The sequence below is a fragment of the Bufo bufo genome, chromosome 1, assembly GCF_905171765.1.
Source record: "Bufo bufo chromosome 1, aBufBuf1.1, whole genome shotgun sequence".
NCBI classification, from domain to species: Eukaryota; Metazoa; Chordata; class Amphibia; order Anura; family Bufonidae; genus Bufo; species Bufo bufo.
Window position 1 is genome coordinate 677347547 of NC_053389.1, and position 24716 is coordinate 677372262.

At 44.9% G+C, this 24716-nt stretch overlaps 1 protein-coding gene across 1 annotated transcript in view; it reads left to right on the forward strand.

Moving 5' to 3' along the window:
- The window catches only part of LOC120986680 (peptidyl-prolyl cis-trans isomerase FKBP8-like), a 73682-nt gene extending 58583 nt beyond the window's left edge, over nt 1-15099 (forward strand). Inside the window, exon 9 of the mRNA XM_040415362.1 lies at nt 14833-15099. Coding sequence (XP_040271296.1) covers nt 14833-14919 — 87 coding nt within the window. The 3' untranslated portion in view covers nt 14920-15099. The remainder of the gene's footprint in view (nt 1-14832) is intronic.
- The last annotated feature ends 9617 nt before the right edge of the window (nt 15100-24716 follow it).

Here is a 24716-nt window from a genome sequence, read left to right on the forward strand (position 1 = left end):
AAATATGACCTGAAGGTTTTTCAGGTTTGCCTGCCATTAAAGTGAATGGGGCACACCGCGAACAAGTTGTTCGCGAACATTTGATCCCCAACGCGCGTTCGCGAAACGTCCCAGCCGATGTTTGTCCATCACTTGTCCCAGGCGTCAGACCCCAACCGATCAGATACTGGTGACCTATCCAGAGGATAGCAACTGACACCTTCAGGTTATGACTTTTATTTTTAAGACTTGCCAAGGTTAAATCAGGACCAGGATCTTGCATATTGCTAAGAATTTTATTAAAGCTTCTTAGGGTTAGGCCTCATGCACACGACCGTATTTTTTTGCGGTCCGCAAAACGGGGTTCCGTTTTCCCGTGATCCGTGACCGTTTTTTCGTCCGTGGGTCTTCCTTGATTTTTGGAGGATCCACGGACATGAAAAAAAAGTCGTTTTGGTGTCCGCCTGGCCGTGCGGAGCCAAACAGATCCGTCCTGAATTACAATGCAAGTCAATGGGGACGGATCCGTTTGACGTTGACACAATATGGTGCCATTTCAAACGGATCCGTCCCCATTAACTTTCAATGTAAAGTCTGGAGTCCCTTTTATACCATCAGATCGGAGTTTTCTCCAATCCGATGGTATATTTTAACTTGAAGCGTCCCCATCACCATGGGAACGCCCCTATGTTAGAATATACTGTCGGATATGAGTGAGATCGTGAAACCTCATTTCCGACAGTATATTCTAACACAGAGGCGTTCCCATGGTGATGGGGACGCTTCTAGTTAGAATATACTACAAACTGTGTACATGACTGCCCCCTGCTGCCTAGCAGCATCCGATCTCTTACAGGGGGCCGTGATCAGCACAATTAACCCCTTAGGTGCCGCACCTGAAGGGGTTAATTGTACTATCATATCCCCCTGTAAGAGATCAGGGCTGCCAGGCAGCAGGGGGCAGACCCCCCCCTCCCCAGTTTGAATATCATTGGTGGCCAGTGCGGCCCCCCCCCCCTCCTCCCTCTATTGTAATAATTCGTTGGTGGCACAGTGTGCCCCCCCCCCTTCCTCCTTCTATTGTAATAAATCGTTGGTGGCACAGTGTGCGCCCCCCATTGGCCCCCCCTCCCTCTATAGCATTAACAACATTGGTGGCTAGTGTGCGGCCTCCCATCTCCCCCCCGCCCCCCCCCCCCCCCCCCCCGATCATTGGTGGCAGCGGGTTACTAGCAATAGTACAATAGTAAAAGATTCATACTTTACCTGGGAGCTGCGAGGTTCGTGTCCGGCCGGGAGCTCCTCCTACTAGTAAGTGACAGTTCATTTAGCAATGCGCCGCACAGACCTGTCACTTACCAGTAGGTGGAGCTCCCGGCCGGACACGAACATCGCAGCAGCAGCCTGGAGCAGGTAAGTATGAATCTTCTACTATTGTCCTATTGCTAAGTAACCATGGCAACCAGGACTGTAGTAGCGTCCCGGTTGCCATGGTTACCGATCGGAGCCCCAGCGATTAAACTGGGACTCCGATCGGAACTCCGCTGCCACCAATGATGGGGGGGGGGGGGGGGGAGAGATGGGAGGCCGCACACTGGCCACCAATGTTCTTAATGCTATAGAGGGAGGGGGGGCTGATGGGGGGCGCACACTGTGCCACCAACGAATTATTACAATAGCGGGAGGGAGGGGGGGGGCGCACACTGTGCCACCAACGAATTATTACAATAGAGGGAGGGGGGGGGGCCGCACTGGCCACCAATGATATTCAAACTGGGGAGGGGGGGGGAGGGTCTGCCCCCTGCTGCCTGGCAGCCCTGATCTCTTACAGGGGGCCGTGATGAGCACAATTAACCCCTTCAGGTGCCGCACCTGAAGGGGTTAATTGTGCTGATCACGGCCCCCTGTAAGAGATAGGGTGCTGCCAGGCAGCAGGGGGCAGTCTTGTACACAGTTTGTAGTGTATTCTAACTAGAAGCGTCCCCATCACCATGGGAACGCTTCTGTGTTAGAATATACTGTCGGTTCTGAGTTTTCACGAAGTGAAAACTCAGCTTTGAAAAAGCTTTTATGCAGACGGATCTTCGGATCCGTCTGTATAAAAACGAACCTACGGCCACGGATCACGGACACGGATGCCAATCTTGTGTGCATCCGTGTTCTTTCACGGACCCATTGACTTGAATGGGTCCGTGAACCGTTGGCCGTGAAAAAAATAGGACAGGTCATATTTTTTTCACGGCCAGGAAACACGGCTCACGGATGCGGCTGCCAAACGGTGCATTTTCCGTTTTTTCCACGGACCCATTGAAAGTCAATGGGTCCGCGAAAAAAAACGGAAAACGGCACAACGGCCACGGATGCACACAACGGTCGTGTGCATGAGGCCTTATTAGACCTGATTGTATTTTACAGATTTTTAATAATTACAGTATTATAGTTTGGAAGGGTCATTTGAGGCTCAGTCATTCTATTGCAGCATTTCATTTTTTTCTAGGTAATTCGGGTATTTAGCTGACTTTGCACTCATGACGGCTATCATTATATAGGCTTTAGTAAATTCCCTACTATTGCACTGCTGGAGGTTAGATCAGCTCTAAGCATTGTGCCCTTTTTTTATCTGTGAAAAGAAAACAGAACCAGGCATCAGTATCATATAACCTACTCCCTGCACAGAGCCTTAACCTGTAGGATACCAGCGCCGTACATGTACGGCGCTGGAAACTGGCACAGGTATCCCAGCGCCGTATAGCTATGCGCTCTGATCAGGTGGCCACAGGGAGCAGCTGCAGGGGTCCGGCAGTCACTGATAGCCGGACCCTTGATGTATGTGCCGGCATCAGTGAAAACGCAGATTTCGGCGCATTAACCCTTGCACTGCCGCAGTCAGCGCTGACCGCGGCACGTGCGGTATCCTGCTGGGTGTGGGATGTCCATCGGGTCCGCACGCTGCTGTGATGGGGACAAGATGGCAGGGAAGGCAGCCCGATGCCTTCCCTAGGCATCGTGGCTGCCTTCCGTGAGAGCCTATGAGATCCAGACCCCTGGATCTCACAGGCAGGAAGCTGTAAGTATATTACAGTTTGTAATACTCTTACAGCCAATGCATTACAATCAGTGGCGTACATATAGGGGTCGCAGTTGCGACCGGGCCCGGCACTCCAGGGGGCCCGGCCGCCTGTGGACCCCTGGCCCCGCCCTGCAGTAGTACTGTGTGTGCTGGCGCTGCGCCTGCCAGTATAATAACCTGGGCGGCCGGCCCGGGGCCCACCGCCCAGTGTTTCGCTGTAGAGCCAGGCCTACCCTCCCTTGAGTCTCCTCCTCCCATCAGTCTCCTCCCCCCATCAGTCTCCTCCCCCCATCAGTCTCCTCCCCGTGTGGGTGCGGCGTGCCTCGTCATTTCCTGTTAGGCACCGGACATGACATTTCCCTAGGCTGCGCAGGCGCACAACGACGCCGAGACCCGAGACGCAGCAGGGAGAAGGGAGCGCGCAAAGAAGCCGGTGCCGACCGTCCGGATTGGAACTAGATAAGATTATTGAGATTTGTAAAATTTTAAAAAATTGGTCACTGAGTTCAGACTCAGAGTGGAGTCTGACTGGGCAATGTTACTGTCTGTATTGCCTTCATATGGTATGGTAAAATTAGATACTTCATTGGCCTATCAATGGCTTTTAACTCTGCTATATTTCTGTAGCATGCAACCTCTGACTGCCCCGTTGGGCTGAAACTACTACACCCAACATGTTCTGGCAGTAATAGTAAATGGATATTGGTGCAATTCTGAGCTACTAGTCTATATAATACATATAATGTATTATATAGACTAGTAGCTCAGAATTGCACCAATATCCATTTACTATTACTGCCAGAACATGTTGGGTGTAGTAGTTTCAGCCCAACTGGGCAGTCAGAGGTTGCAGGCTACAGAAATATAGCAGAGTTAGGCTACTTTCACACCTGCGTTAGGTGCGGATCCGTATCTGCACAGACGGATCCGCACCTATAATGCAAATGCAAACGCTTGTATCCGTTCAGAACGGATCCGTTTACATTATTCTTTTTAAAAACGGATCCGTCCTGACTTACATTGAAAGTCAATAGGGGACGGATCAGTTTTCAATTGCACCATATTGTGTCAGTGAAAATGGATCCATCCCCATTGACTTTGTAAGTCAGGACGGATCCGTTTGGCTCCACATCACCAGGCGGACACTAAAACGCTGCAAGCAGCGTTTTGGTGTCCGTCTCCAGAGAGGAATGGAGGTGGAACGGAGCCAAACTGATGCATTCTGAACGGATCCTTATCCATTCAGAATGCATTGGGGCTGAACTGATCCGTTTTGAATCGTTTGTGACATCCCTGAAACGGATCTCACAAGCGGACCCAGAAACGCCAGTGTGAAAATAGCCTAAGGCTACTTTCACACTGGCGATTTGAATTCCATTTGTGAGATCCGTTTCAGGGCTCTCACAAACGGTTCAAAACGGATCAGTTCAGCCCCAATGCATTCTGAATGGATAAGGATCCGTTCAGAATGCATCAGTTTGGCTCTGTTCAGTTTGGCCCAGCCGTTACTTTCAATGTAAGTCAGGACGGATCCGTTTTGACTTAGACTTTTTTTTTTTAAGAATAATGCAAACGGATCCGTTCTGAACGGACACAAGCGTTTGCATTATAGGGGCGGATCCGTCTGTGCAGATACCAGACTGATCCGCACCTAACGCAGGTGTGAAAGTAGCCTTAGTTATAAAGCCATTGATGGGCCAATGGAGTATTTTACCATATGAAGGCAAAAGAAATGCATGACAAAACCAGCTCTGCTACATAATGTAGCTGGTTTTACGTGGGAAATGCATTGCTGGTACCTGATGCTGACACCTGCAGTTCTGAGTAAAAGTACATAGTTATGGTTGAGGCCATTTGTTAACTCTGCTACATCTGCTTATAAAGGGATGAACAGACTGCGCACATTGGGGTATACCTTCTTGTTCTTGCATTAGTCTTCAGCCTGTGGCTCTCTAGACCTGGGGGAAGTACAAATTTAGGCGGTTTGGGGGTGGAGGGAGGTTGGGGGGGCGGCGATGGGGCCCCATGGATTGTGTGTATGCCACTGATTACAATACAGAAATATTGTAATGCATTGTAAAGGGCATCAGACCCCCAAAAGTTAAAGTCCCAGAGTGGGAAAAAAAAATAAAGTGAAAAAAAGAAGTTAAAAAAATAAAGTTTTACAAATAAATTAAAAGTTCCAAGTAAAAATAAAAGCGTCCTTTTCCCAAAATAAAGTAAGAAAAAAATTGTAAAAAATAGGGGATCAAAAAGTCTTATGTACCCCAAAATGGTACCAATCAAACCGTCACCTCATCCTGCAAAAAAATGAGCCCCTACCTAAGACAATCGCCCAAAAATTTAAAAAAATAGGGCTCTCAGAAAATGGCAACACAAAAACAAGATTTTATTCTGTTCAAAAATGATTTCACTGGGTAAAACTTAAAGGGGTATTCCTATCTTCATGATCATATTGTATTTAATTATATACCCCCCAGTGAACATTTGACTAAATATATTGCATTAAAAAAACTACTGTTCTCTCTAAAATTCAATTCTCCTACTCCATTGCTTATATTCGCTGCCCATGAATACGGCCACCGCTTGCCTGCCGCATCCATGGGCCGCGCTTGCGCAGATGTTTCCCTGTGGCCGGCACGTCGCCAGAAGGAGAAGGCGTAGGGGGGGGGGGAAATGTTGTCCTATCAGCGGAGGAGGAGGGGAGCTGTCCAGGCTTTCAGCGTTCAGCAGCACAGCCCGGATCTCCTCAGTGAATGGTGAGGAGATCGGGGCTGCGCTGCTGTGTATAACTGTGCAGGCCTCTCCCCTCCTTCAATTTCAGGATGGCCGAGTATTGATTAAAAATAAAATTCTTGGGGCGAAATCATTGGTGGGCAGTGGCAGTTCCGATCGGAGTCCCAGCAGTGTAATGCTGGGGCTCCAATCGGTTACCATGGCAGCCAGGACGCTACTAAAGTCCTGGCTGCCATGGTCATTTACTCTGCAGCAATATACTTACCTGCGCTGTGGCCGCCCGGCGCTCCTTCTTCTTGTAACTCGTCACAGGTCTGTGCGGCGCATTGCTATAAGCATAAACAATGCGCCGCACAAACTGGTGAGTTACAAGAAGAAGGAGCGTTGGGCGGCCACAGCGCATGTAAGTATATAGAGGCACTTGGGGGGGCTGATGGAGGCACTTGGGGGGCTGATGGAGGCATATGGGGGGCTGATGTAGGCATATGGGTGCTGATGGAGGCACAATGGGGGCTGATGGAGGCACTTGGGCTGATGGGGGCTAATGGAGGCACAATGGAGACTGATGGAGGCACAATGGGGGCTGTTTGAGGCACAATGGGGGCTGTTTGAGGCATATGGGGGCTGTTTGAGGCATATGGGGGCTGTTTGAGGCATATGCTGGTGGAAGAGAGAAACTGATGTAGCAGAGCTGAATACGCTGCTGTTCAGACACAGTTCTAATGGGGAAGGGAATAGACAGATGTAGCAGAGCTGTATATGTGGCTGTTCTGACACAGTGCTGGTTGAAGAGATAAACAGACAGATGTAGCAGAGCTGTATATAAAGTTTTCAGACACAGTGCTAGTGGGGGAGTAGAATAAAGATGTAGCAGGGCTGCATAGGAAGCCATTCAGCAAAAGTGATGTTAGGGGACTGGAGAAGACACATGTAGCTGAGCTGTATATGCATCTATAAAGATACATAGTGTAAGGTTTATACACAACTGGAGAACAGCTGTAATGGAAACAAATCTGCATCAGTGCTGGTGGGTGGGGGTTGGTCAAGCTTTTGAGCTAATGTATAATATGGAATTATAGTTTTTGATGCACAGAATGGGTTTGTAAAAGATCAGACTGATATTTTGTGAGTAAAACTGCAGAACAGCCACGTGTTACTGTACACTGAGATCACTTCACATGGCTCTCTGTTTTCCCCAGCAGGGGGGAGGGGCCTCACAGACACTGCAGGCTGCCAGACTGATGAGTCATACTCTTCACATGAACTAGCACGCAAGGACTGAGTTATCAGTGTGATGTCATAATGAGGCGTGGCCGGCCTTCACTCAAACTGCCTAAGCCCGCCCAGCCTTAGCAGCAGAAAACCAGGAAGTGAACAGATAGCTGGCAGCAATTGAGGATGAAGTAGCAGGATGGGAATACCCCTTTAACAAAAATAAAAATGATAGACATATTAGATATCGCCATGTCCGTAACAACCTGCTCTATAAAAATATCACATTATATGCCCCCTCAGGTGAATGCTGTGAAAAAATAAATAAATAAAATTTATGCCAAAACAGCCATTTTTCACCTTGCCTCACAAAAAGATAATACCAAGTGATCAAAAAGTCTTATGTACCCCAAAATGGTACCAATCAATTGCCCAAAAAATAAAAAAAAATAGGGCTCTCTGCTGCAGCTCTTTCCCTGTACCTGTCACAGCTTCTAACAGTAGGTATGGCTGGTGGCAGTGTAAGATTTAAACTGAGCGTGTGCATCCTCCTCAGTGAGGTGGACGGAAAAATAAGGAAAAGAACAAGCAGCAGGTGGTGCTATACTGATAAATTTTATTGAATAGCTCAGGGCTATACTACATTTTTACTTCCATTTATTTATAAAAGCTTTTAGATCCAGCTATTGGTTTGAAAAGTATAGAATATTTTTGGTGGGACAACCTCTTTAAGGTGGCATACTGCTTTCACATTGTCAGTGTTTGGTCAGTGATTTTCATCAGTCATTGTGAGCCAAAACTAGGAGCAGGTCAAAAAACACAGAACAGGTGCAAATCTTTCCATTTAACCTTATCTCTGTTTAGGCTTCACTCATGATTTTGGCTCACAATCACTGATGGAAATCACTGATTAAAAACTGACCAAACACTATGTGAAAGCGGCCTTAAGGGCCCTCTACACTGGCAGAGAATCTGACAGATATTCGCTAGCAAGCATTTATAGGAACGCTTGTTAGAAATCATCTGGAGGTGTAGAGGTGTCTCTGATTACCTGATGAACGAGTGAAACGCTCGTTCATCGGGTAATTGGCTCATTTGTGAAGGCACCTAAATTGTAATTTGCCGGCAGCAGATCGTGCTGTGTAATCAGCACTTTGCTGCCGGCAAACCATGAGTCTGTATGGGAACGAGTGATGGTATTAGCGATCGCTCCATTCCATAATGTGGAGGAGATCGCTGCATGTCAGAGCAGCGCTCTCCTCCACTGACAAGCAGGCAATTTCCGGGAAGGAACGCTTCCTTCCTGACAATCATCTGCAGAATTGTCCCATCTAAAGGACCTTTAGACTGATGGTCTGCCGAAGGCTCTGTCAGAAGCTCGTTAGCATGTTCTCATTAGGGAGAGGTGAATACGCCACTGATAGACACCTCTGATAGAGGCTTATCTCCCTTATGAATAAAGGATCAGGCATGCTGAAATCCAACATGCCTGATCCTCCTTTCTGCTGCTGGCAAGGGAGAGTCAATAAAACCAATACACCACAGCGGTCAATCAATCCTGTCAAAACGCCCAGATTTGCATGATGTTCATAAATTGGATGGGTACTGTTCGGCTGTAATTAGAAAACCGATTACTCTGAGTCCTTAAAGGGGTTATCCCATGAATGATGTCAAAAATGAAAATCAGACATCATTTAGCACATGCCAGTCTCTTTCTAACAAAGCTAGAACCAGCCCTGTACCTCACATGGATCCAGAGATGTCCCCATTCATTGCTCTGCTAGATTTATAACAAGCTGATAGCTCAAGGGGAGTGTCTTTTCTGCTGCAGCTCAGGGGGCGTGTCTCAGCTCTCCCTATCACAGCTCAGGGGGCGTGTCTCAGCTCTCCCTATCACAGCTCAGGAGGTGTGTCTCAGCTCTCCCTATCACAGCTCAGGAGGCGTGTCTCAATCTCCCTATCACAGATCAGGAGGCAGTTGAAGGATGAAACTGAGCATGTGCGGCCTTCTTAGTGAGCAGGTCAAAGAATTAAGAAATTAAGTGGCACTATACAGATAAATTTTATTGAATAACTCAGTAGCTATACAAAATGTTTAATTACATGCAATTGTAAAAGTATTCAGGTCCAGGTGCTGGGTTCTAAACTGTAGAATATTTTTCGTGGGGCAACCCCTTTTTTTTTTATAAATATTTCTTTATTTTATTTTCCATAATACAATTAATTGTAACACTCTTTTAATTTCGTAACATTGTAATTATCATTTTGAAAACATTTTTTATTGCCCCCCCCTCCCTCCACCCCGAATCTTTTCCCACATGGTAGAGAAAAAAAAATAAAAAAAATAAAATTAAAAATAAGAAAATAAATTCCTCCTCTCTCTCCAACTCCCCAACAGCACCAGCGCACCTCGTGCCGTTTTCACATATGGAGATCACTTTATTAACCATTTCTGCCATATTCTAGTGAATTTCAGTTTTTTCTTAATATTTGCCAGGTGAAACTCCTCTATGGCAAGTGAGATTCTAGTGGACCTCTCCCATTCCCTGACCGTGGGCACAGCACTACCTCCCCAATGCCGAACAATGCATTTCCTTGCTTGAAACAAAAGTTTGGAAATGTCTTCTCGATGTTGAGGGGTGTCAATTTTTTCCATCACCCCCAATATATATATCTCAAAATTCCTGGGGAATTTAATCCTGTGATATTGTTCTATCCTATCATTTACCTTTGCCCAAAACTCTTGGGTTTTTATACATAACCAAAGTATGTGAACATCGTCCACCCCAACTTTCCCACATTTTGGACAGCTAAAGATTTTAGGTTTATAGCACTTCATTAATATCCTTGGGTAGTAATATAAGCGGTATAGTATATTGAATTGAGTAATCCTATATGAAAAGTTCTTTGAAATCCTATTTTTTTCTTGTATAGCCATACCCCAAAACTCTTCTCGCTGAGAGCTTATATCATCTTTCCATTTATGCATTAAACTAATAGCTGCTCTCTTCTTAGTCTTAATAAGCATTGATATATTTTAGATACTAATCTTCCCCCTGGTGTCAATTTAGAGATATTTACGGCTGTGGAGAAATGTCAATTTGAGTATCTTTTCCTAGCACTACTCGTAGTGCATTTTTTAATTGAAGGTAATATAACCTCAGGTCTATATTGCTGAATTCATGCTCCTTTTTAAGATCCTCATATAGTCTTACATTCCCCTGTCTCCATACTTGCCCTAATTTATAAACTCCATGTTTCCACCATATTTTCTGTTCAATTAGCTTGAGTTCTAAGAGTTGGGTATTCCCCCACAACAAAGTATCAGCATGGAGTCCGGATTGATTCCATAGTGCTCTTGCCTGCCTCCAGACTCTGTCCATCAGCTGAAATAGCGGTATCTTACTACCCTGTTGTGTCAGAATACCTGCTTCTAGTATTTGGAAGATAGTACAGTTCTTTTTCTTTTTTTCAAATCTTTGTTTATTGCAAGCAAAAGATATCAAGTGTAAACAAAGTAGGGCAACACGCCCCCCAAAACAAACATGAAGACAATGTGAGCATAAATAAGACCTGGGTTACAGTAATTTTTGTAACAGGTAAAGACAATTGATTGGCATAGGCACAAGCTTGAGACTGCAGGTCCACAAGAAGCGTACAAAAAACACCTCTAGTACAGAACTATAGTAGCAGAGAAAGCAAAGCTGATAGCCACTAAGGTAGAGAAGGTAAGTCATATAGCTCCAAATAGCATTAATCAGTGACAAAATTAGGCCCGGTTACGGGTTTTTATGCGAAGAGCCGCCATACCACTCAAATTTATCGTGAGAGAGTCTCCCAGCTGGATAGTTCTGATAGTACAGTTCTTTAGCCTAGGATTTATCCCTTCAATCATAGCCTTATATCTTTGCGTATTACTCCACGTTATCATGTTTTTTATATGTCCAGACATAAAGTAGAGTTCCAGGTCTGGCACTGATAATCCACCCTCCTTCTCATGAATACACAATATTTCTGCTTTTATCCTTGGTTTTTTCCCTCGCCATATCAGATCCATTAAGAGACTGGCTAGTATTTTAAATATTTTTTGGGGGATTATTACAGGTGAATTCCATAGAATATAATTCAGGGAGGGTAATAGACACATTTTTACTAGAGATATGCGACCTGCCATCGAGACATATAATCTTTTCCACACCTCTATTTTTTTCCTAATCTCTTGTATTTTAGGGATCACATTCAGTTTAACATATCCATTGGGGTTTGGAGTTATTTGAATACCCAGATATTTGACGGGTTCCTCCATTCTCTTAATTTCCAGTGGTCCTGGTATAAAATTGTTCAGAGAATCAATCGGGACGCAGGCCGATTTAGACCAGTTTATATTTAACCCCGCATGTTTGCCATATTGATCAAATACCTGAAATTTTTTGTAAGCGATCCATGTGAGCCTACAAATAACATAATGTCATCTGCATATAGAGCAATCTTTTCCTTATGTTCATCGTATCTAAATCCTACACATTCTTTATCTTGCCTAATCATATCAGCTAACTGCTCCATGGCTATAGCAAAAAGTAGCGGGGAAAGTGGGCATCCCTGTCTCACCCCTCTACCTATGTGTATTTTATCGGAATATTCCCCATTTATTATCACTTTTGCTGTTATTTCCGTGTATAACAACCTTACCCATGAGATAAAGTTGTCACCGAAGCCCATCTTCTTCAATGTTGCAATCAGGAAAGGCCACTCTATCGTATCAAATGCCTTTGAGGCATCTATAGTGACAATCAGTCTTTCACCACAATTTGTAGGTTCAAGCTGGGTGTTCACAAATTAGCGCATAATATTATCAGTTGTAGTTTTACCTGACATAAATCCCGTCTGATCCTCATGAACAAGTCCAGAAACCACACTTCTAAGTCTAGCTGCCAGGATCCCAGCCAATATTTTATTATCAGTGTTAATCAATGAAATAGGTCGCTAGGAATCCGGCAGAGTTGGATCTTTATCTGGTTTTAGGATTAGGCCTCATGCACACGACCGTATTTTTTTGCGGTCCGCAAAAACGGGTTCCGTTTTTCCGTGATCCGTGACCGATTTTTTTGGCCGTGGGTCTTCCTTGATTTTTGGAGGATCCATGGACATGAAAAAAAAGTCGTTTTGGTGTCCGCCTGGCCGTGCGGAGCCAAACGGATCCGTCCTGAATTACAATGCAAGTCAATGGGGACGGATCCGTTTGACGTTGACACAATATGGTGCAATTTCAAACGGATCCGTCCCCCATTGACTTTCAATGTAAAGTCAGGAGTTAATATACCATCGGATCTGAGTTTTCTCCAATCCGATGGTATATTTTAACTTGAAGCGTCCCCATCACCATGGGAACGCCTCTACGTTAGAATATACTGTCGGATATGAGTTAGATCTGAAACTCAAATCCGACAGTATATTCTAACACAGAGGCGTTCCCATGGTGATGGGGACGCTTCAGGTTAGAATACACTAAAAGAACTGTGTACATGACTGCCCCCTGCTGCCTGGTAGGGGCAGCCCCCCCCCTGTAGTTAACACATTGGTGGCCAGTGCGGCCACCCCCCCCTCCCCTGTAGTTAACTCATTGGTGGCCAGTGGGCCCCCCCCTCCCCTGTAGTTAACTCATTGGTGGCCAGTGGGCCCCCCTCCCTCCCCTGTAGTTAACTCGTTGGTGGCCAGTGGGCCCCCCCTCCCTCCCCTGTAGTTAACTCGTTGGTGGCCAGTGGGCCCCCCCTCCCTCCCCTGTAGTTAACTCGTTGGTGGCCAGTGGGCCCTCTCCCCTCCCTCCCCCTCCTAATTAAAATCTCCCCCCTATCATTGGTGGCAGCGGAGAGTACCGATCGGAGTCCCAGTTTAATCGCTGGGGCTCCGATCGGTAACCATGGCAACCAGGACGCTACTGCAGTCCCGGTTGCCATGGTTACTTAGCAATTTGTAGAAGCATTATACTTACCTGCGAGCTCCGATGTCTGCGTCCGGCCGGGAGCTCCTCCTACTGGTAAGTGACAGGTCTGTGCGGCGCATTGCTTAATGACCTGTCACTTACCAGTAGGAGGAGCTCCCGGCCGGATGCAGACATCGGAGCTCGCAGGTAAGAATAATGCTTCTACAAATTGCTACTCCGATCGGTACTCTCCGCTGCCACCAATGATAGGGGGGGAGATTTTAATTAGGAGGGGGAGGAAGGGGAGAGGGCCCACTGGCCACCAACGAGTTAACTACAGGGGAGGGAGGGGGGGGGGCCCACTGGCCACCAACGAGTTAACTACAGGGGAGGGAGGGGGGCCGGCCGCACTGGCCACCAACGAGTTAACTACAGGGGAGGGAGGGGGGCCGGCCGCACTGGACAACAAAGAGTTAACTACAGGGGAGGGAGGGGGGCCCACTGGCCACCAACGAGTTAACTACAGGGGAGGGAGGGGGGCCGGCCGCACTGGATAACAAAGAGTTAACTACAGGGGAGGGAGGGGGGGGGGCGGCCGCACTGGCCACCAACGAGTCAACTACAGGGGAGGGAGGGGGGGCCCACTGGCCACCAATGTGTTAACTACAGGGGGGGGGCTGCCCCCTGCTGCCTGGCAGCACCTGCCAGGCAGCAGGGGGCAGTCATGTACACAGTTCTTTTAGTATATTCTAACCTGAAGCGTCCCCATCACCATGGGAACGCCTCTGTGTTAGAATATACTGTCGGTTCTGAGTTTTCACAAAGTGAAAACTCAGCTCTGAAAAAGATTTTATGCAGACGGATCTTCGGATCCGTCTGTATAAAAGTAACCTACGGACGGACACGGATGCCAATCACGGACACGGATGCCAATCTTGTGTGCATCCGTGTTCTTTCACGGACCCATTGACTTGAATGGGTCCGTGAACCGTTGTCCGTCAAAAAAATAGGACAGGTCATATTTTTTTGACGGACAGGATACACGGATCATGGTCTCGGCTGCAAAACGGTGCATTTTCCGATTTTTCCACGGACCCATTGAAAGTCAATGGGTCCGCGAAAAAAAAGGAAAACGGCACAACGGCCACGGATGCACACAACGGTCGTGTGCATGAGGCCTTAGTGTGATTAAGGCTTCTCTCAGTGAGTCTGGCAGTTTTCCCCTCTTCATCGAGTCGTCCCACATATTCAATAATTTTGGTATTAGTATCTCTTTATATTGGGCGTAAAACTCGAACGGGATGCCATCTATTCCTGGGGTCTTATTTTTTGCAATCCTAGATAATATTTCTTCCACTTCCAAGGACTTTATAGGGGCTTCCAAATTCCCTTGTTGATCTATTGTTAACCTAGTAATATTTATTCCCTCCAGAAACTGATGTATTTGGCCCGCATTCTTTTTTGTCCTACTGCCATACATATCTTCAAAGTATTCTCTAATCAATTCTATTTTAGTAGCTTGTTCAGTAATTTTGTGTCCTGTTTTATCTGATAGACTATGGATATAGTTTTTTTTTTTTCTGAGGTCGCCACCAATGCCGCTAGTTTTTTTTCGAGGTATATGGGCATATATATAGTTGTCCCTCACATAGTTTTCTTTTTGTTGTTCCGCCAATAGGAGCCGCTCATCTTCCAATTTACCAACCCCTTTAAATGCTATTTTGTATAATAAAAATGGTGGCAGCTTGCCTGGGCTGAACACTGATTCTAGAGATTTTATTAACTGAGTAATTTCCTCGGGTTCTGTTGAGAATGAGTAGATATTGGTATTGGTGATAACTGTCAAGCAGCAAGAATGGGGTGCATGTACTCTGCTGTCCTGTGTGTCTAACCTCTGTATTTCCTGCGTTCTCAGGTAACCAAAGGAATGCTGCTGATTGGAGCCCTGGCTGCGGCATTACTAAGTTTACTGGCAACTTTCATCCTTGCGCGGGACACCTGAATATTGATGCCTGCAGGACAATGTTCAGTTGTAATTGTAACTGATGATATACTTTTCTATTATTGAAGCTCTGTGTAGCAGTGCATTCCCAGTGACCACCTCTGCCACCACAAATGGACCAAACAGGCCATGCTCTCCGTACTCATCAGCAGAGGAAGGACTGACTTCTGTGTAGTTGAAATTCAGGCAATTTTCTTTTTGTTCATCGTATTCATGAAAGTACTGAATGGAAAGAATTATATTCTGCTATCAACATTCCTAGCAGTGTAATCATTTATGCGGGTTTTATTGTCCACCTTTTAACACCAAGATGTTTTTAGGTACAAAATTATTTGCAGATTTTTTTCTAATAAATCTTTATAGTGGTTGGAGCTGTGTTATTTGGATACTGAGCTCTAAATCAGCTACATAGGAATAAAACACAACATTCTGTCTCCACCACAACCTCCACTAGAGGGAGCCAACTGCATAGAGATATATTAACTAGTGATGAGCGAACTCGGCTTCAGTTCCAAGGTAACAATCGGAACCGAAGCCCAGTTTGGATCCAAGTTTTAAAATGGGTTTCTAGTTCAAAAATCAAATACCGAAGTTATTGATTGAAGTCTCACGAGACTTTGGGAATAACTGACTTCGCCTCGTCGGAGGCCGTACATTTTAATGCTGTACAGAGACTGATTTCCATACAGCATTAAACCAAAGTTTTGAGTGAAGCAACTTTGGATCTGGGATCCGAAGCTCGCTCATCCCTTATATTAACCCATAGAGGACCCAGCAATTTTAAAATTTAGCATTTAGTTTTTTTACTCCCTGCCTTCCCAGAGCCATAGCTCTGAATGGAAAATTTTGAGCACTTGTTTTTTGCAGGGCAAGTTGCACTTTTTAATGTCACCATTTAACATTGCATACAATGTAGTGGGTAGCTGGAAAAAAATTCCAAATGAGGTGAAATTGGGGAAAAAAACTATAATGTTTTGGGTTTCAGTTTTTCGGCGTTACCTGTGCTGTAAAACTGACTGAGTGATACCACATTTATATAGTTTTTCTTGTGTTTTAATACTAAAAAAACCTTTGGAAAAATGTTTCATTTGCATCACCATATTCGGACGTCCATAACTTTTTATATTTTCATCTACAGAGCTGTGTGAGGGTTCATTTTTTGTGGGACAATCTGTAGATTTTATTGAAGGATTGTATATGACTTTTTGATTACTTTTTATTACATTTTTTTAGGAGGTGAAGCAATGAAAAAACTGAAAATTGTCCATTTAGATTTTTTCCGTTACAACGTTCACTGTGCAGGATAAATATGTTTATATTTTAATAATTCAGGCATTTTGGGACGCGGCGATGCCTATGATGTTTATTTTTATTTTTTTATTTCTATTATGGGGAAAGGGGGTTGTGTGAATTTTTATATATTTTTGATATGCGATCTTTAGATAAATTACCATTGCAGTGTACGGCAGATTCACTATGTTCTTATGGAGCCCTGCCACCTGCAGGCCTCCATAAGAACTACAGCTATAATAGGCTGGATTTCGGCACGGGGAAGACATTCCGGCCCCAAGGAGAAAAGCGCTCTTGGTGAAACCCACCTCAGATGACGTGGTCACAACCGACCATGGCATCTGAGGGGTTAAATGACTGCAATTAGCATTATCTTGGATCGCAAACATTACCCCCGGGTGTCTGCTGTGTAAAACTTCAGAGTGGGCACTATCTTTAAAGAGAAGAGAGATATCTGTTGTACATGTATGCCTTCAACCGGTTAATGAGCTCAATGTATAGCTTGTATGCACTAAGCTCCTTTTATTAGTGACTGCAGGCATCTAGAATATTAAAGGGGTTGTGCTCCATCAACTGTGCAGTTTCGGGTGCTAGTGTACTGTAGCTCAGCTCCCACTCACTTCAATTGAGGCTGAGCTACAGGACCCCGATACAGCCACTACACAGCTGATGAAACCTGGTGCTTCAGGCTCTGAACACTGTGCAATTACTAAGTACCGAAAAAACAGCAACCTTCAGCACTCCAGCTGTGATGAAACTACGACTTCCCAGCATGCACGCTTGCTTCCAAAGAACTCCCAAAGAAATGAATGGAGCATACTGGGAGTTGTAGTTTCAAAACAGCTGGAGTGCCTGAGGTTGCTGATCCCTGATCTAGGACAATGGCACCTGTCAAAGGATGGGATATATTAGGCAGTAAGTCAACAGTCAATTCTTAATAGTGAGGGGTTAGACGCAGGAAAATAGGCTAGAAAAAGGATTTGAAGGGACATATTGTGATGACAAGAGCTACTGAGTTATAGTATCTCAAAACTGCAAGATCTTGTAGGGGTGTTCTCATTATGAAGTGGTTAGTACCTACCAATCATGGTCCAAAAAAATAGGCAACTAGTGAATGGGTGACAGGGTCATGGTTGACCAAGGATCACTGATGCACATGTGGAGTGAAGGCTAGCCTGTCTGTCCAATCCCGCAGAAGTGCTACTGTAACATAAATCGCTTAAAAAATTAAAGAAGCACTCCCACAACCATTTTTATTCTGTGACCTGTTAGAAAGGTGCATGATGTTAACTGTAGTGAGTGTAATTCTCTTACCAGTAACCGTATTTGTGAGTTATTCCCTCTGATCCTCAGCTGTGTCATGTGACCAACACTCTGACTCTCCAAGTAACACAGCATGTGATGTGTGGACAGGAAGCCAGTCTCTCTACGTATTCCTATGGGAGCCTCAATGTCAGTCTCAGGAATGAACAGAGAAGTAACTGACTTCCTGTCCTGTGTCCGTTGGATATAGAGGAACTCCCTCATTTGGTGTAACGTGGTATACTGTACATAGCTTATCAATCAGTTATGGATACTGTCTATTCCTATGAGCCCTGACACTGAGGCTCTTATAGCAATGAATATAGAAACTGAAGTCCTGTCCGCACAGCAAATGCTATGGGATCCAACGAGTCTCATCAGTCCCCACATTTCAACGGAGGCTGAAAATACGTCAATAATCAGTGTGTAGCCCTGTCAAACCATTACGTGTTACAAACGCTGGGGACAATAATGTTTTTTTCTGGGCCCTCCTCCAGATGTGTAGGTGATGTGCACATTAAAATATTGTATGTTATATATCTTACAATGTAACATAATTTTGAGAATGTAGAAAATGTCTTTGGTTCAGTTACTATTGCATTTCATTTTACATAACAAAGGGATCAAGGAACCGAACTGAGGGACAAAATCGTGATGAAATCAAGTCAATGTTAAGAAAATAGAGACATTCCCAGGGACAAAAGTTTCCAGGGAAAAAAGTAATAAAGAGGCAAATGTCCCTGTAGATTAGAAGGACAGCCGGGCCTTGACACTTGGTGACATCAATGTAAACAAAGTGAATTTATGGTACAAGCAGCGCGCCTTTCCACTATAGACAGATAGTATTGGAATCCATACTATCCAAAGCAGCACTTGTACAGATCATTTGCTGGTTTTATATACAGAGTATGGAACAAGCATTCTCCACATATACGTCAGTCAGCTTAGGGTACAGCCACACGGTCAGGTTTCCTGATGCAGTTTTGAAAGCCAAAACCAGGAGTTAATTCAAAAAAGAGGAGAAGTCGTATCCGTCAGGGGCATAGCTATAGGGGAAGCAGGGGAAGCTGCAGCTTTGGGGCCCATCCAGGAGGAGGAGGACTAAAGGATTTGGTCAGGGCCCCCTCAAGAGTATTACACAATGAATGTATATACAGTGACATTATAGACAGTGTATAAAATGGATGGAACAGCTGCCGGCCATGGTCTGAGAGAGCGATCTTTACTAGCCACAGGAATGAGGGCAGCATGAAAGGAAGGGGTCGCTAAAAATTACTGTGGGATAGAGCTCCATTCAAAAATTTGCTGTGGGGCCCAGTCATTTCTAGCTACGCCACTGGTATCCGTCCTTTACACTTTCTCTCCTTTTATGATCTGCTCCTGATTTTGGTTTCCATAACTGCATCAGCAAACCTGACTGTGTGGCCGTAGCCTTAGCAACACACAAAGCATGTACAATGTGAGACCAGAGGTAAGGACAATTAAAATACAGCCAAAAAATGGGATATCTTTAAAAGCATCCTAAAATCTCATTGTGAGAGGTACATACCGCATGGGAATAAAAGGTTAAGGAACAAAAAGAAACCAATGTGGATAAATAGAACTGTAAAGAAAGCAATAAATGACAAAAAGAAAGCATATAAAGCACTAAAACAGGAGGGTAGCGAGGAAGCATTGAAAAACTATAAGGAAAAAAATAGAACATGTAAAAAACAAATAAAAGCGGCCAAACTAGAGACCGAGAGATTAATTGCCAAAGAGAGTAAAACTAACCCTGAAATGTTCTTCAATTATATAAATGTTAAAAAGTATAAATCTGAAGGTGTCGGCCCTTTAAAGAGTAATGAGGGGGGAGTCGCAGAGAGCGACGAGGAGAAAGCAAAACTGTTAAATATTTTTCTCTCCACTGTATTCACTGAGGAAAATAAACTGTCAGATGAAATGCTGAATGAAAAAATTCCCCATTAAAAATGTCCTGTCTGACCCAGGAAGAAGTACAACAGCGACTTAAAAAGATTAAAATAGACAAATCGCCAGCACAAGGTGGCATACACCCCCGTATCCTAAGGGAATTAAGTAATGTCATAGCCAGACCCTTATTTCTGATATTTGCGGACTCTATACTGACAGGGAATGTCCCACAGGATTGGCGCATGGCAAATGTGGTGCCAATATTTAAAAAGGGTCCAAAAACAGAGCCTGGAAACTATAGGCCGGTAAGTTTAACATCTGTTGTGGGTAAACTGTTTGAAGGTTTTCTAAGAGATGCTATCTTAGAGCATCTCAATGGAAATAAGCAAATAGCGCCATATCAGCATGGCTTCATGAGGGATCGGTCATGTCAAACTAATTTAATCAGTTTCTATAAGGTAAGTTCTAGACTTGAAAGTGGTGAATCAATGGACGTCGTATATCTGGAGTTCTCCAAAGCATTTGACACTGTACCACATAAAAGGTTAGTATATAAAATGAGAATGCTCGGACTGGGAGAAAATGTCTGTATGTGGGTAAGTAACTGGCTGAGTGATAGAAAACAGAGGGTGGTTATTAATGGTACACACTCAGATTGGGTCACTGTCACTAGTGGAGTACCTCAGGGGTCAGTATTGGGCCCTCTTCTCTTCAATATATTTATTAATGATTTTGTAGAAGGCTTGCACAGTAAAATATAAATTTTCGTAGGTGACCCTAAACTGTGTAAAGTAATTAATACTGAAGAGGACAGTATACTACTACAGAGGGATCTGGATAGATTGGAGGCTTGGGCAGATAAGTGGCAGATGAGGTTTAACACTGACAAATGTAAGGTTATGCACATGGGAAGGAATAATGCAAGTCACCCGTATATACTAAAGGGTAAAACACTCGGTAACACTGACATGGAAAAGGATCTAGGAATTTTAATAAACAGCAAACTAAGCTGCAAAAAACAGTGTCAGGCAGCTGCTGCCAAGGCCAATAAGATAATGGGTTGCATCAGAAGGGGCATAGATGCCCGTGATGAGAACATAGTCCTACCACTTTACAAATCGCTAGTCAGACCACACATGGAGTACTGTGTACAGTTCTGGGCTCCTGTAAACAAGGCAGACATAGCAGAGCTGGAGAGGGTCCAGAGGAGGGCAACTAAAGTAATAACTGGAATGGGGCAACTACTGTCCTGTTCTCACAACATGTACCCCCGGGGTCTGTATGCAGTTCAACAGGCAGATATCACCATTCTACTAGTTAATAAGATGAGACTTGTTTCTGTAGTCTGTGGTTTTTATTAACCGGCAGTAGATAAGGTAAACTATAAGAAAATGAACATACAAGAACTGAATATACAGTACAGTGTACACAAAACTTACACAAAAACATTAATTAATCCCTTACCGACGATGCTTTAGCAAGAGACACACAATGTGCAGCTGCTCCTTCCATGAGGTGAGGAGAAAAGGAAGCAGGAGCCTGTCTCTTTCCCAGAAAGCACTGTGAGCAGGAAGTCAGGTGACCTAATGAATATGCATAACTTAACAAGGCAAAAGATGCACTTACAGATAAAGGTCACTAGATGGTGCTGAAGGCACACAAATAAACAGTATGCAATAGTGAAGACAGCACACTCCCCGCTTGACATCAGCCGATGTCACTACTAGAGTCCTCAACAGATAACAGTAGGATTAGTTCGGAAGTAGGTCTGATAAACAGTTTGGTCTCATTCTGTTTGAAAATCTTGACCTCAACTTTACGGACATGTCCGTCTTCACTTGGAAACACTTTAGTAATGAGGCCCAAAGGCCAATGATTTCTTTGAGCCTGAGAGTCTTTAACAAGAACAATGTCATCAGGTCTTAGGTTGGGCTTAACTGCGTGCCATTTGGTTCTTGTCTGTAAGGTGGGAAGATATTGCTTCTTCCACCTATTCCAGAAAGTATCGGCAAGACCTTGCACTTGTCTCCATTGGCGTTTGTAGAGATCTTTGGAGCCAAACTCTCCAGAAGGGGCACTCACTATTCCAGTCTTTTGGGTAAGTAGAGAGGCAGGTGTAAGCAGTATTGGATCTCCTGGGTCATTTGATATCGGAGCCAGGGGTCTGGCATTGATAATGGCAGAGACTTCGGCCATAAAGGTTGTAACAGAGGTAAAGAGATAAAATATCCCAGGGCGCAAGAATCCAATCCAGATAGTGGTAGTAAATAGAAAAACGTATTTATTGCAGAAGTACAACGCGTTTCGGGGAGTAGTTCCCCTTCATCAGGTACATAACACTGCATGTACCTGATGAAGGGGAACTACTCCCCGAAACGCGTTGTACTTCTGCAATAAATAAGTTTTCTATTTACTACCACTATCTGGATTGGATTCTTGCGCCCTGGGATATTTTATCTCTTTACCTCTGTATCCTATCACTTCTTGGAGACTTCAGGGATCTCCGACAAGAAGTCATCCCTCCGCGGCTGCAGATCCACCAGCGAATCGTGACTCCATCACATGTATTGACAAGCTTTTACTAGAGTTGTGCCTACAGATAGCACAACCACAAAAGGTGAGCCCTGTACTGGAACCATTTATTTTATCTGTCTACCAACGGTATTACCCTATGGTGCGCCCTGCTTTGTTTTTAACAGCATAAAGTAAATCCTGTGGATCCATAAAGGTTGTAAGGCATTCATGAGAGAGTCTAGCATTGCCCACTTGTAGGAAGATAGAGTTCAAGATTCTGCGGGCTATGCCAATCATTCTTTCCCAGGCTCCTCCCATGTGAGAAGAATGAGGGAAATTGAAAATCCAAGTGCATCCTTGCTCACTAAGGAATCTTTTTACACTGTTATTATCCAAGTTGGAGAGAATCTTTAGCTCATTAGCAGCTCCAACAAAGTTTGTGCCTCTGTCAGAGCGGATTTGTTTTACAGGACCTCTGATTGCTATAAAGCGCCTGAGGGCATTTATGAAGCTAGAAGTGTCCATAGACTCAATAACTTCAATGTGGACGGCTCGAATTGACATACAACTGAAAATGACTGCCCATCGCTTGGAGCTAGCGTGGCAACTTCTTGTTTGGCGTGTGATAACGGACCAGGGACCAAACACGTCAAGGCCCACATTAGTAAATGGAGGGTCCATGCTAACCCTGTCGGATGGGAGATTGGCCATTTTTTGCGTTTGTAAACCCCTGCGTAGCTTGCGGCAAGTGATACATTTGAATATACATTTGTTAATACACCTTTTTGCACCAACGACCCACAGCCCAGCAGCTCGTAATGCTCCTTCGGTGAATAGTCGGCCCTGGTGTTTTATCTTACTGTGGTAGTGCTCAACAAGCAAGGAAGCTAAATGATGATGACCAGGTATTATGATAGGATGTTTCTCATTAAACCCAAATTTGGCCTCTTTAAGCCGCCCTCCCACTCTTAGCAGACCATTCTCGTCAAGGACTGGATCGAGCTTCACTAACACACTGTCTTTTAACACAGGTTTTTTGTTGTTGATGCAGTAGAGTTCCTTGGCGAATGTCTCTTGTTGCATGGAACAAATAATTAGATTTTTTGATTGTTCTAGCTCACTTACTGAGTATCCATTCTTACAATGGTGCCAACCTTTGCAGTTACATTCCATAACAAATGGGGCATGCTTGAAGGAACGGGCTACGTGTGCTAAGCAGGTGATAGCTCGCACGAGTGACTTGCAGGTGGAAAATCTGATGAAACGGTGGCTACCAAGCTGATTGTACGAATTTACAGTAAGTAGCACAGATACCTGAGGGCGGATTTCTTTGTCAGAATCTGCATCTAACAACTCATATGAGTCACAGGCAGAAGAATGTTCTGAGTTGTATAGAAAAGCAGGACCCCTGAACCAAACTGTGTCCTTAAGGTGACTGGCAGCAACTGACCTGGTTGCTAAGTCTGCTGGGTTATGGTCAGTAGGTACAAAGTGCCATTGCTTTGGGAAAGTGGACCTCCTGATTCTTAACACTCGGTTGTTAACGTAAACATAGAAACGTCTAGTTTGGTTGTAAATGTAGCCCAGGACCACTTTACTGTCTGTATAAAACTCGGTGTCTCGAATCTCTAGGTTTATCTCTGATGTAATTAATTCAGCTAGTTCAACGGCTAGTACAGCGGCACAGAGTTCTAGCCTGGGTATTGTATGTTCGAGAAGTGGTGCGAGTTTTGCTTTGCCCATGACAAACCCTGTGTGGCACTGACCTTTGTTGTCTATAGTTTTAAGATAAGCTACAGCGGCAATTGCTTTGACGGACGCGTCAGAGAATACATAAAGTCTTTGTGTTTTTACTTCTGTGGATGGCACAGGAGCGTAAGAACGTGGAAGATGCAGGTTAGATAAAGTCTTTAGGGAGTTTCTCCACTCTATCCATATGTTTCTTTTTTCAGGGGAAAGTGGGTGATCCCAATCCAATGTCTCCTGAGTTAAGTCTCTAAGTAGTGTGGGGATCCGCTCTGGTAGGCAGTGGTAGCGAGTGCAGTATAGAGGCATCACAGACCGGTCTTAGTGTAAAACACAATGCTTTGTTTATTCACCCGGTGCATATTTGTGAAAGACGGTGCAGTTCACAGGGAGGGTGGTCACACACAGCAAAATAATAGTTCAAACACAGCAAGTCCCTGCTGCAGACTGCTTGAGGCCTGTTTCAGTCACATAAAGCAAAGTCTATTTAAAGCCAGGAGTAATGTCACCTTTTCTCCTTGGGGAAGTAAGTCCATGGGTCCGGCTCCTAGCCACAGGACATGGATCCCTCCTGGATTCAGCTGCGGGTCCCTGCACACTCCTTTACAGGCCTCAGCACGCAGCCCAGCTCACCTCCACTCCTCACTCTCACAGCCAGAGAACACAGAAGCTCCACACTGTGAACCACACCCTTGTTGCTGGTCAGGTTTTAACCCTTCCCTGCAAAACCTGGCCTGGACCGTGGGGAGACAGGCACCCGCCCGCATATCTGCCTGCTCCCAATAAGAGCCGGCCCGGATCCGTTGTTAACAGCGTAACCGCTGCAAAATGCACTTTTCCGGCTCTTACTCCAGCGGGGCCAGGACCCCCGCTGGCACGTACCTCCCGTTTACCACCACCCCAGGTACTCTCCTACATATCCCCCCCCTTTGTTCAATCCTGAAGGGTTGCACACCCTGTTCAATCCTGAGCGGTTGGACACACGTACAACAGTGTACCCGGGACAGGGCATCGGCATTCCCCTGTAAGCGGCC